This window comes from Scyliorhinus torazame, chromosome 7 (assembly GCF_047496885.1).
Source record: "Scyliorhinus torazame isolate Kashiwa2021f chromosome 7, sScyTor2.1, whole genome shotgun sequence".
In the NCBI taxonomy this organism is placed as follows: domain Eukaryota; kingdom Metazoa; phylum Chordata; class Chondrichthyes; order Carcharhiniformes; family Scyliorhinidae; genus Scyliorhinus; species Scyliorhinus torazame.
In genome coordinates this window covers 62,700,363-62,714,316 of record NC_092713.1, presented here as the reverse complement: position 1 = coordinate 62,714,316, position 13,954 = coordinate 62,700,363, and the positions used below count along the sequence as shown (strand labels likewise).

The 13,954-nt window shown below is 48.2% G+C and overlaps 1 protein-coding gene across 4 annotated transcripts in view; it reads left to right on the top strand.

Moving 5' to 3' along the window:
- LOC140426262 (zinc finger MYM-type protein 1-like) overlaps positions 1 to 13,711 on the top strand; it is a 99,822-nt gene extending 86,111 nt beyond the window's left edge. For 2 of the 4 annotated variants that reach the window (XM_072510799.1, XM_072510800.1), the window contains 2 exons: positions 4,147 to 4,328; positions 11,059 to 13,711. In XM_072510799.1, the coding sequence (XP_072366900.1) occupies positions 12,287 to 13,675 (1,389 nt within the window). In that variant the 5' untranslated portion in view covers positions 4,147 to 4,328; positions 11,059 to 12,286 and the 3' untranslated portion in view covers positions 13,676 to 13,711. The remainder of the gene's footprint in view (positions 1 to 4,146; positions 4,329 to 11,058) is intronic. The other 2 variants (XM_072510801.1, XM_072510802.1) reach the window with 2 other exon arrangements.
- Positions 13,712 to 13,954: the final 243 nt, after the last annotated feature.

Sequence of the window (13,954 nt, the reverse complement as noted above, 5' to 3'; positions counted from 1 at the left end):
TAGTCCATTGCTGTACAATGCTCAGAAAAAAGGAATGATAAAATAAAAATGTAAGAATGTTTGAGTTCTTGAAGAAACCATTTGACCCAACAGGTTTGTGCTCTTTGATTGATCATACTTCCATCTACTTGCTTTCTCACCAGGGGTTAACTTTATTGCCAAGCAGGATCAGTCCTAACAGCAAGTTTTAAGTTTGCGGGGACTGGAAAATAGCAAGGCATTCATTTTCCTCTCTCCATTGTCGGCCTTTTGTGTTGGGAGAGAACACTATTGCACAGAATATGCAAGATCTCCATTAATAGATTCAGTCTGAAGCAAATGAAACCTCCTGTGATTTGCTGTTCTCAATGTCAGATTCCCGCTGTGTGCAGAGTCCTACCCTATCCAATAGGTATTATAGACCAGTCGTGTTCTGGTCTTTGAGGGAATACGTTTTAAAGGGGAATTGCTACAATTTAGAGGGCTGCAGCTTAAGTTGTCAAATTGGTATATCCTTCAGCATTCCTCTGTCCTTGTGTTTTCTGGAGGATAAGAAAAACAAAAGAATTCCAGCAAGGCACCAGATGTGTTCCACGCCCTAATCAATTGACACATGCAAACACATTGTGCCACACAATTCTGATCAAAGTTCAGAGTTCCTTTTTTGGGACTATGTGAAGAGAACTCTGGGGCGAAATTCTCCCCCAACGGCGGGATGTCCGCCGACTGGCGCCAAAGACGGCGCCAATCAGACGGGCATCGCGCCGCCCCAAAGGTGCGGAATGCTCCGCATCTTTGGGGGCCGAGCCCCAACATTGAGGGGCTAGGCCGACGCCGGAGGGATTTCCGCCCCGCCAGCTGGCGGAAATGGCGTTTGTTGCCCCGCCAGCTGGCGCGGAAATGCGGCGCATGGGCGGGAGCGTCAGCGGCCGCTGTCAGTTTCCCGGCGCATGCGCGGGAGCGTCAGCGGCCGCTGTCAGTTTCCCGCGCATGCGCAGTGGGGAGAGTCTCTTCCGCTTCCGCCATGGTGGAGGCCGTAGCGGAGGCGGAAGGGAAAGAGTGCCCCCACGGCACAGGCCCGCCCGCGGATCGGTGGGCCCCGATCGCGGGCCAGGCCACCGTGGGGGCACCCCCCGGGGTCAGATCGCCCCGTGGCCCCCCCCCCAGGACCCCGAAGCCCGCCCACGCCGCCTGGTCCCGCTGGTAAATACCAGGTTTGATTTACGCCGGCGGGACAGGCAATTTTTGGGCGGGACTTCGGCCCATCCGGGCCGGAGAATCCAGCGGGGGGTCCGCCAATCGGCGCGGCCCGATTCCCACCCCCGCCCAATCTCCGGTACCGGAGACTTCGACGGGGGCGGGGGTGGGATTCTCCGACCCGGCGGAGGGTCGGAGAATGACGCCCCTGATCTCTAGAGTTCAGCAGCTAGACAGAGAATCAGTGATGCAGGTATCAGCAGCTGGAAACAAACCTGCAGTCAGCCTCTGCCATGTCAGTTGTGGTGAAAGTAACAACTAACAACATTACTGCATTAACAGGGCATTGATGCCTCAAGCAATTTATTGCTGTTTACCCCATTAAAGTAACGGACTTTGTCAGTTTGCCTCACTCTGTGATGCAAAGCTGTGGTACCCTCAATAACGACGCTTAGAGTGTAAACGGTAAAGAAGGCTTGAATAGACTAAGAACTATGCTAGAGTCGAGACGTGTGCTAACTGCTGCACAGCCCACAAGGCAGCCCCTTATATATGGCTCACAGATGGGCGGAGCCAGAGGCGGAATCCCCAGGGTTCCAAGCCCGGTCTTAAAGGGGACATCACCTCACATGATGACAAGGCAGTAACCGTTCATCACAAAAGCCATTCCAATGCCTCTCACTTGCAGGATGGGCCACGGATCTGGGAATAATCAGTGACACCCATGTGGTCATCAGGAACTAGCTTCCCGCTCCTCCTCCAGGATAAATCCACTTGTTGTTGTGCCCCAACTGGTCCCTAACTCATGAAGACCATTAAATGCACCCTCCATCATTCAATGGCTGCACTAATGCTTCCAAATGCCGATGAGAAAAATGCAGGTTACTGTAAGGAGTCAGATTTGTTTGGGCCACTTTCTGAGTCAGCAACCTACTCTTCCAAGATGACAATAACAGGAACAAATATGTTAGAATTCTGGCTGCAAAAGACACTTACAAATAAAATTTCCATTCTCAGATACTAAGGGGATATTTTTTACCCAGTTTTGGAGTAGGAATGGTACAACACTTACTGTCCCACTTAATTTAGTGAGTTGGATTGCCTGATGGCATGACCTTATTGCAATATGTAAATTGAAGATATAAATCGGACAACAATGGAATTTCCGGGTGAGTTAGTAAAGTGCCAGACCTGCTTAGTATTACTAGTGCATAATGGTCACTCACGACGCTCTTTACACTTTTACAGGAACACTGACCTGAAACTACTCTGGTCCTGTTTGAAACAAACCATTGCTCGATTTATACAAAGGTTTTTCTTATTTGGAAATTGCTGCACTTCTTCAAGTTGCTTCAAAACCTTAAGGAATCTCTGCGGTGTACTGGTTGCTGCTGAACATGAGAGTTAACTTCACCACTCCATTCTGGTCTTAGCAATAGGCAGCTGACCATCGGGGAGCAGCAATTAGAGCTGCTAAGAAAATATGGAGGAAGGAGGGATTTACCCAGGCACCTTTACCCTGTCCAGAGTTGCTTGCCTCCTGTTGACTGAGAAACAAATGTGTAGGATGAGGCTGTGCTTGACTAAAGAGGCTGGTGTGAACACAGTTTCTGTGGAACTGCTGGTGACATTCCAGTATTGGAGCGGAATCAGCTGCAAGGTGGTTCAGTCTAACCAGTCCACCTCGGGCGTTGGGTCAGGAATTGCATAGATAAAAGTGAGTGCTGGTGCATTTTTTTGGAAGGTTGCCCTCGATCAAGTCATTCAATAAACTTCAAAAAGAGGGTCCAATGGCAGGACATCATTGGAATGGTAAGCAATAACTGATGAGTGGTAAGAGTAACGCAACACTAGATTGTCACATTGTTTGCACAAGTGATTGTTTGAGGAAAGAGAAAAAGTAATGTCCTCTTCTCCAAAGCTCCGTCTCCTCTTGTGTTCATCTCTCCATGCCAGACACTTCTTCTCCCTACACGTTCTTTGGGAAACTTGGCACATGGTTTTTGATTCTTTGAAAAGATGAAAGCAATTTTTTCCCGCCCGATGCCAGCTCTGGAACCCCCCGTCCAACTTCCCCGGGACAAACCGATGGTTACCCCTGATCGGGAACCACACCGATGCTCCCATTGCACCCCTGTGCCGTCTCCACTGGCCCCAGATCCTTAGCATTGCCGCCACCACTGGGCTCGTGGTATACTTTGTCGGCGAGAGCGGCAGCGGTGCCGTCACAAACGCCCCCAGGCTCGTTCCTTTGCAGGACGCCATCTCCATCCTCTTCCATGCCGCCCCCTCTCCCTCCATAACCCACTTGCGGATCATCGACACATTTGCTGCCCAGTAGTCGCTCCCAGGTTTGGCAGCGCCAACCGTCCTCGATCCCTACTGCGTTCCAGGAACCCTCTCCTTACCCTCGGGGTCTTATTCGCCCACACAAACCCCATGATACTCCTGCCTACTCTCTTAAAAAAGGCCTGAGTGATCACGATGGGAAGGCACTGAAACACAAACAAAATCCTCGGAAGGACCACCATTTTGACCGATTGCACTCTACCCGCCAATGAGAGCGGTAACATGTCCCATCTTTTAAAATCCTCCTCCATTTGCTCCACCAAGCTCGTCAGATTCAGTTTATGCAGGGCCCCCCAACTCCTGGCTATCTGGATCCCCAGATACCGAATGCTCCCCTCCGCCCTCCTCAGCGGTAGGTCCCCTAGGATAAGGCAGACCATAATCACCAAGAGAGCCAAAGAACAGGAGGGCACATTCCAGATATTCGGGTCCACACCCCCTCGAAGGAAAGGGCCCTGCAACTTAGGAATGGAGGTCGAGGACAGGGAAGTGGCTGAAATAGAGGTCAACATATGGCGAACAAGTGAGAGTCCAATGCAGATGTCCCTATAGCAAGTGAGCCACCCCTCTCCCAAAGACCAGTCGTTCCCAAGATCTCACCCCATGTCTTTTGACTTGCAGGATTACCATCAGATGAGGCCGGGCCATCCAGGGTCGCTGTACCCCACCCAGACCCTCAGAACACCCGGAGGACCACTCTGGAGAAGACATCTCGCCACTACTTTCACCTGCACCATCCACCATTACAGAGACTGTCACCTCGGTGCGTAATGTTAGCGATCAGGCTCCTGGGTCATCCTCTGGTGAGCATCACAACATGCTGCAGCATATCAGGTGGAGGTAGGGGCTCCCGGGTGAGCAGACGGTCAGGAGGATACCGGATCCCAGGGAACAGCTGTCCCCCTGAAAGATGTTGCGCTAATGGAAAAGATGACCCCAGTGGGCAGCACAGTAGCATAGTGGTTAGCACAGTTGTTTCACAGCACCAGGGTCCCAGGTTCGATTCCTGGCTGGGACGCTGTCTGTGCGGAGTCTGCACGTTCTCCCCGTGTCTGTGTGGCTTTCCTCCGGGTGCTCCGGTTTCCTCCTACAGTCCAAAGATGTGCAGGTTAGGTGGATTGGCCATGCTAAATTGCCCTTAGTGTTGGGTGGGGTTACTGGGTTATGGGGGAAGGGTGGAGGTGTGGGCTTGGGTAGGGTGCTCTTTCCGAGAGCCGGTGCAGGCTCGATGGGCCAAATGGCCTCCTTCTGCATTGTAGATTCTATGATTCTATGATCATTGGTGCAGATGGAGAAGCAGAACCAGAATTAACAGGAAGGGATGTCAACAGCTTTTCAGCGCCTGCAACTACAGCTGGAGGAGTCCAGCCACCTCACGCCCAGGAGATGGTGCCGACAATGCGTGTCACCTATGCCAACACTGAAAGGGTGATGTCCACAGTGGAAAGCCTGGGGCACGATTTCAGAGCCATGTGTCAGAATGTCCAAGACTGGGGCATACTGTGCTGTCCATGGCTGAGCGCAGGACAGGAGAGCCCAATCACAGGCGAACGTGTCCCAGGCACACATCGACTTGCTCTGATGCTCCAGTACTTGGCCCATTCACAAAGGGGCATGGCTGAGGGCATCGAGAGTTTTGGCTGGGGATTGCCTGACCACAGCCAATCGCAAAGGGACATGACACAGTCCCAGAGGGAATAACCGAGGCAATGAGGGACATGTCTCATTCGCTGAGGAAGGGAGTCGACAGCACGGTGGCACAGTGGTTAGCACTGCTGTCTCTCAGCTCCAGGGTCTCGGGTTCAAATCTGGCCTTGGGTGAGTGTCTGTGTGCAGTTTGCACTTTCTCCCCGTGTCTGTGTGGGTTTCCTCGGGGTGCTCCAGTTTCCTCCCACAGCCCAAAGAGGTGCAGGTCAGGTGGATTGGCCATGCCAAATTGTTCCTTAGTGTCCAAAGGTTTTGGTAGGGTTACTGGGTTACGGGGATAGGGTGGAGGCATGGGGTTAAGTAGGGTGTTGGTGGCAGACTGATCTGCCTCTAACTTCTATCTCATGGTTGTGAAGGATGGATTGGGGCTGGGTGATGTGTGGCAGCCGGGTAGGCCAGTTGGAAGGGCGAGTGGGGAACAAGGTGCCTGTAACACATGAACATCTCACATGGTTGCATTCCCACTGAGAAGTGTCATGGCATGGTGGCAGCAGAGTGAGTCTGGCGTGCATCACAGCATTCCCCGTTAGTGAGCCGTAACTGTTCATCATCTCTTGCAATATCCCCCCAAACTCCCCTCCCCAAAACCCACCCTTCCCGCAACATTTTTTGGCCCGTGAGAAGGAATTGCCGGCATACATGCAGGGATCATCCGAGCGGCCAGTGGCTTGTTATCCTTAAGGCAGGAGTCAGACTTTGTCAGACAATGAGGAGCAGCAGAGCTCATCTCACAGCGAGTCATCATCCTCCTCGAAAGGACAAGACCCACTGATACTGCCAACCCAGGGCCAACACCCTGTGGTGATGCTGGTCTGACCCTCGGGGTGGGAGGGGGATCTGTGGTAATGGTAAGGAATGAAAGGCTGGGGGGGGAAGGTGGAGTGAAGGACTAAGGGAAGGGGTGGATGGATTAAGGAAGAGGAAAGGGTTGAGAATCTCAGGTGAGGGTGGATTTTTTGTGCAGGGAGATGTTTGAAGTAGGGAGAGGGGGATAGATGTTGGTCAGAGCGGCAGAGTTGCCAATGGCCTGGCATCCTATATTAAATCGGGAGGTGATGAGGTTGTCCCGTCTGCGGCTGCCCTGGATCAAAAGTTGGCGATCAGTCATGCTAGCTCAGGCTCCACGCCTGGGTCTCCCTGGGAACTGCCCTCGTCAGATGAGGCCTACCGTTCTTCCTCCTCCTCCGGCATGTCAGCCTGCTTCATGATGTTATGAAGGACACTGCAGGCCACATGATGGTCGAGACTCTCTGGAGGCTATATTGCAGACCGCACCAATGCGGTTCAGGCATCGGAAGCGCACTTGAGCATGCTCAATGATGCTTCTGGTTATTGCGTGAGCATCGTTATAATGGTTCTCCACCTGGGTCTAGGGCCTCCACACCGGTGTCGTTGGCCATGACCTCAGTGGGTAACATTTGTAGCCAATCCTTCCCCTGAGGGAGGGCCTCGAAGGTGCTGGTAACTGACAAGTGCGGCAAAAGGTATGCTTCATGCGCATTGCCCGGGTATCGGGCACAGACGTACATGATGTGCGGCTGGCAATCGCAAACTAACTGCACATTCATAGAATGGGAGCCCTTCCCGTTGAGGCACCCGGGGCTGAATTCTCTGCCGTCAGGATGCTCCGTTTTGCTGGCAGCCCGGGTGTTTCCCGACGACATGGGGCTGCCCCACAACGGGAAACCCCATTGATCAGCCGGCGAAACGGAGAATCCCGACGGCGTGCTGAAACAGAAATCTGGCTAGGCGGGATGGAAAAACTCGCCCCTGATGTCGAACCAGTGCTTGAAGGGTGACATGTGTGCTATCGATCGCCCACTTGACATGGAGCATGCCAGCGATGACCACACTTCCTGCTGCCCAGGCATCTTGTTGGACTTGGTCCAGGTTGAAGGTGATGTAGTTCAATGCCCAGGCCCATAGGGCATCTGTGACATTGCAGATGAACCTGTGCATGGATGTTTGCAAGATCCCAGACAGGTCGCCGCCGCTTATGTCCAAAACATAAAGGTTCAGAGCGACTTGTCACCTTGACGGGCACCAGGAGTGGGTGTTCCCCTCCAGACCCCCGAGGTGCCAGGTGCGGCCATATCCCTGGTCCGGTGGCTCCTCGAAGGACAGGTGCCGATGGTATACACATGCCTGATGCGGCACCTCCTTCGCATCCCCTCCTCGGCCTGTTGGACGGCCGGCACTTCAGCCTCACTGGTTAGTCCCTGTTCTTCTAGGTCTGGCTCCTCTTGTGCAGAGTCTTCCCTGGGCTGACCTGGCACTCTCGCTGCCATACATCATGCATCTGCAATGGCAGCAACGGCTAGGTAGATAGCAAAGCTGGCTACAGTCTGAAATCCATGTCTGTGCCAGGGCAGGGGTAGAGACAGAGAATGTCAGCAAGATGAGGATTCCGTTGACCATACAATGCCACCAGGTTACATGGTCACCCTGAGTTGTACTGCTGTACCACCCTCAACATATCCCCCCACCGCACACCCACCCTCGACCCCTTTGAGATGATGTAGTCTGCACTGCACCCCTGTCCCCAGTGATTTGCATCCGACCTGTGATGTGGTGAATCTATCCTCACCACCCATCCCTGCCAACAGGGGTACTAGTGGCTGCCATAACTGGTGTTCGCAATAGGCTCTGTGGCCCCTGTCCTGTTTCTCCCAGTGTGGTCTACTGTTGTCTCCTCACTGCGTGAGCCTTGTTCTATCCCACCAGGAGGATGGCACCTGGTTGTGTGGTGAAGATGTTCATACTGTGCAGCCATTTGTCTCCATGCTAAGAGCCTGGTGTGCGGGCAGGTCCTTGAGATAAGGGTGAGCGAGGGATGTTGTGCGTTTGCTGGGAACTTGGCTGCAGTGTTATGTGGAGCCTGGGTTTTACACACAAGCTGTGACAGCGAGCTGGTTAGGTTACCTGGTTGGGAGCGGGATGGATGGGGACAGGGGCATGGTGGACAGGTAGGGCTTGGAGATATCTTGTGATCCTCAGGGGTGGGCTCGCTGATAGTGTCACTGGTGAGGCTTTTATTCTGAGAAAGGCTGTGTGCCAGGGAGGGTTCCAGCGGCAATGGTGCATGTGTCCACTGCTTCTCTGCTGTGGGGCTGCGCTTCTGAGGTGTGTGTTGAGAATGCCTGGTGGGCCGGCGATTGAGCATGGCCATGCCTATCGCCTTGATGATACTGCTGGGGTATGAGGTTTCCTGATGGGTGGGCTGGGTGGATTTCCACATGACTAGAGGCCCTCAGAGCATTTGCAGGATACTGTCAGCAGTCAGCAATCTGCAGTCTCAGCAACCAGGAGCCCGTAAGTTGCAGGTAGGGGATGGGTTTAAATGAATTAATGCAGCAATGGGGGTCTCCGGCTGGACACCCCAATCTCGAGGGGGGCATCCCGAGTCCATGGACTTGTCACCGAGCTGCTCTCCGCTACTCCCTAAGGTCCAGGCATACAATCTCCAGCAAGTTTGCTTACTTCCTTGCTCCCCCTCATTGGCCATGGTGTCCAAGGCCTGCTAGGAAATACGTGCACCAATTCACGCCCGCGTGACCCCAGGCTGAGAGGGCTGGAGCATCACAGGAGTGTTGAGATTCAATCTTCCAGCCCATTAATTATATTAGAATGGATGGGGTTGTAGATTTGCATGGTGCTGCTGGCACAGGGCGTTTAGCTTGCTGCCGTTCCCGGCGGGAGATTGGAGCACCACATTCCCAGTGGATCGGCAACCCGCTGACGGCAGCAGGCAATGGATAATCCATCCCAAGGTAAAACCTTGAACATTTTTGGGAACTTAGATCCCAAATTATCTATTTCTCCCAAGCAGGCTACACTTCTCGGGCGGGTTTCTCCAGGTCTCCGACGCCGAAATCGCGTTCGGCGATCGGCCAGAGAATCCCCATTGGCGCTGAAATTAGGGACGGTGCCGCGTTTGCGATGCTCCACCCCCTTCAATCACGGCATTGGGACGGCCTCAGGGTGTTATCTGAAGCCCTCCCCCGATGCTCCATCCCCGATGGGCCGTGTTCCCGAGGGCGTGGGGCGCCTGTGCTATTCTTTTCGGGAACCCAGCAAGGCGGGGAGGGGGAGCTGATCTGCGGGCAGGGGGGGGCTGGGGACACTGCTGGGGGTGGTCCGGGGGTGGCGAGCCTGGCCAAAGGGGGCCACTATTTGTCAGGCAGGGTCCACGTGTGGCCGGCGCCATGTTTCACGGCGCGGCCTCTGCAGGCCGCCGTGCGCATGCGCAGCCACGGACCTGCCAATTCTCCGGCCGTATCCGCAGCTAGAGCTGGGGGCTGACTGCCCCCCACCAGAAAGAGGATCGGAGCAGCTTTTGCGCCGTTTTTCCAGGAGTAAAACACCACTGTTTCCACGCCGGTGTCAGCACATAGTCTCCCAAACGGAGAATCCAGCTCCTCATTTGTCAAATCTCAAATTGTTAATTTACTATATTTCAAAATATTATTTGCAATGATTGCTTCATTGATCTTCACAGGCAACTTATTTCACCTTTATCTACACTTACAATTGAAAAAATGCCCTTTGACTCCCTTCTTTAATCTAGTTAATTCTTTTTAACTTGTGCCCGTAATAGTTGAAACATTTGTCACACTGAATAAGTTGCCAGAATTAACACTGCATAATGAAATGAAATGAAAATCGCTTATTGTCACAAGTAGGCTTCAATTGAAGTTACTGTGAAAAGCCCCTAGTCGCCACATTCCGGCACCTGTTCGCAGGGGCGGATCTACTATGAAACTAATGAAGCTTCAGCTTCAGGGCCCCTAATCCCGGAGGGGCCCCAGAAGCGACTTTAGTCCACATCGCTTAAAAACTTTGGGTCTACAGTATGAGAAGGATTTTAAAAAATAATAATATTAATAATATAGTGTAATTCAATACAAAATAATAGTTTAAATAAAAATTAAAAGGTTATTAAAGTATCATGTAGACTAGCCCTAAACGAAAAAAACGTTCAAATTAAGGATGTTTCATTCTAAATATATTTAATATAAAATAATTATAAATAATTTAAAACACTATTAACATTTATGACAGAAATACAAACAGTAGATGACATGTCGTAACAAAAAAGGGGAGCCGTTGAAAATGCAATCACAATGCTAACGTGAATTTTCAACGTGATAGCACTCGTGATAGTGATCTAGACAAGAATTTGTTTCAATAGTGTTCATAAGGATACAATATTTTAATTACTCCTACTCAAAAATAAATGTTATATTTAGAAAAGTAAGGTAAGTAATAAAGGTGAAATAGTGTTAGATTAGCCGAAGCCTATTGTTTTTATGAAGAGGTGAACGGAAGGTAGGCTACGACCGCATAGCCTAGGCTAATACTATATTACAAGTATTTATGAAAAAGTAATAAAAGGGTGAATTTGTGTTAAATCACAGGTGTTTATTATGAAAAGTGTTCAAATAATGGTAAAATTGTGTTACATTACCTTAGCCTATGGGTTTTGGTGGCCTAGTCTTGCCTAACTTAGGCTAGCCTAGCGTAGGCTAGCTTGAACATAGCCTAGTTTAGCCTATTTAGCTTATTTATTATAAATCTTTAAAAATGACGCTTTACTTTCTAAGAAGGGGTTTTTAACAAACCCTTTCTCAGCAAGTAGACCTAAAACATTTTCCTTTCAAAACATGCGACAATAGTCGCACGACTCAAATTGATTAATTTTTTGTTGTATATATTTCAACAATTCCAAAGTTTGAGAGTCAGTAGCACAGATGTTGTAACAGTGGAGTGTCGCGGTAAGTTGGCTGTTCTGCTGTGGCTAATGTAATTTTTTTCACTTTTTAACAGAGGTCAAGACCCTAGAGGAATAACAATGAGTTCACGAAAGTACTTAAGCGGATACCAAAAACGCAAACTCAATGAAAAGCTATCTGACGAAATTTCTAAATGTCAAAACTAACAAACTATTTTGCAATGTCAAGTTTGTCAACACCTACAGTTGAAACAAGCCAAGCAAACACCATTGAAGCCAGTGATAGTACACAAACTGTGGGAGCTCTTTCCAGCAATATTCAACCCACTGCTGACGCTTTTGATACAGATGACGATCACAGTGGTCAACATGAAAGTACCGCAGAACAAGCAGAGACTGAGCAGAAACATGAAACAGGAAGCAAATTTAGTGATTTCAAAGAACACAGTGACCTCGAAAACTGGCCCATAACAGTTGATAATGATTTCATACAGAATTATTTAATGCAAGACATAGGTTTTTTTCAAAATAAAAAACCAGATGATGTATATACCGAATCAAGCAGGGTTTACAAGGAGCAAAACAGATGTTTCTCAAACAAATATTTTGAAAAAAGATTGAAAAATGGCCAGACTGTGATGATATCCTGGTTAGTTTACTCAAAGAGCAAAGGCTGTATATACTGTTTTGTTTGCAAACTCTTTTCTAAATGCCAAACATCACTTACAACAGGTGGGTTTTCTGACTGGATGTATGTACTCAGAACTCTGGAGAATCATGAAGACAGTGTGGAACATAAGAGTGCGATGTTGTGTTGGATAACAAGAAAGTCAAATAAAAATACTGTGGATCAGCAACTTGAAGAACAGATGAGAAAAACCGTACAGTACTATTTTGAAGTACTGAAAAGAGTTGTAGCGGTTATAAAGTTTTTAAGTGAAAGAGGTTTGGCATTTAGAGGTCATGAGGAGAAGTGGGGCTCACCAAATAATGGAAACTTCATGGGGGCCATTGAACTTATTGCAGAGTTCGACCCATTTTTACATGAACATCTCGAGAAATGTAAAAATGAAAAAGTAAATGCTACTTACCTATCCAAACCCGTGTATGAAGAATTGATAAAAATCATGGGAAAACATGTGCAAGATGAAATTGTGAATCAAATCAACAACCTAGACACCAAATACTACTCTATTATTGTTGACTGTACGCCTGACCTGACACATGTTGACCAGCTGGTAATTGTGGTTCGATACTGCTATAATGGAAAACCCTGTGAGAGATTTTTAACATTTTAACATTTTTAACTCTGGATTTTTAACGATGGAAAACCATTCATCCACGACCTTGTTCAACAAAATACAACAAGTCCTGGGTGAACATAAGCTTTCAGTTGAAAATATCCGTGGTCAGTCCTACGATAATGCATCTAACATGAAGGGCTTGGAGAAAGGGCTGCAAGCACTCTTTAAAAACATTAACAGGTACGCAGACTATGTACCATGTGCAGCCCATTCACTTAACCTTGTTGGAGAAAAGGTAGTGTCGACTGTACTTGAAGTTGTTGACTATTTTGGCATTTTGCAGGAGCTGTATGTTTTCTTTTCTGGATCTCCACGAAGATGGGGGATTTTAAACACACAGGGCAATCTACATTTTTCTCTAAAGAGCTTAAGTGTAACTAGATGGCCTGCACACTATGAAGCAGTCCGGGCAATTAAAAATGGATATATGGGTATTTTACAAACTCTCAAACATATTTTTAAAGACTCAGAAGAGAAGCCTGAATATAAACGAATTGCAAAGAATTTAAACCACAAGTTGGTAAAGCTGGAATATGCTATTTTAACAGTCGTTTGGGAAGAAGTGCTGGAGCGTTTCAACAAAATAAGTAAGAAACTCCAAACCCCTGGTTGTGATGTATCTGAAGGTTATCTTCTGCTATCATCTTTACTTTCGTTTGTTAAAGAACTCAGAGAAAATTCAGCCGATAGAATTGCACACTGTGAATCAGAAGCAAAAGGTTTGTGTGAAGATATCACCTCAAGTTATTCTGATGCTTCCAAACGCATTGTTACAAGGAAACTTTCAGATGGAACAAGTGGTATTGCTTCTTTGAAAGGAGCTGACAAATTTAGGATAGAAGTTCTATATCAACTCTATGACTGCTTGATAATCCAGTTACGCAAGAGGATTGACCCATATGAGCAGATTGCGAAAAGGTTCAAGTTCCTCTCAGATTTGGTGAACAATTCTGAAATTGATGAGGACAGTATTAAACTGATAATATCGTATTACAAAAATGATATTGACCGCCAAATAGTAAACGAGTGTTATCAGTTCAAAGAATATATGGACCTTAGGAAATCCCAGAACACAGAAGAAAACGCGCCATCTAAAATGCAATGCGCAGATGTTCTTCAGCTTATTTGTGAGCAACACCTAATTGAAGTGTTCCCCAGTATTACTACTGCGCTTAAGCTGTACTTGACAATGCCTATCACGAGCTGTGAAGCAGAAAGGAATTTTTCAAAGCTATCCTTTATAAAGAACAAATTTCGGTCTACCATGACTGAAGAGCGCTTAGATTCTTTATGCATATTGTCTCCAGAAAATGACATTGCAAGGAAGCTCTCATTGACAAAACTGTACGTGAATATGTTGCTAGAAAAAACAGAAAAAAGAGTATTTTGTAAAATGTGCTTCATATAGTATGTATTCTTATAGGTGTCTAAAATAAAAGATTATATTGACTGTGGTCTTTTCTATGTTTTATTTCATCATTCTATGATGCATCATGCATGTATATAACATTTCCCTAATTTTCATCCCCCCATAACTCGAAAACCATATGGCATTGGAAATTTTTATTCACACCAGTGACTTTGACATGTGAGATAATCCAGTACAGCAATTTAAATCAAAATCTGAGATGTAGTGGTTACATTTTAAAAACATTTGTGGTGATCTGTCGTGGAACAACCCCATTGA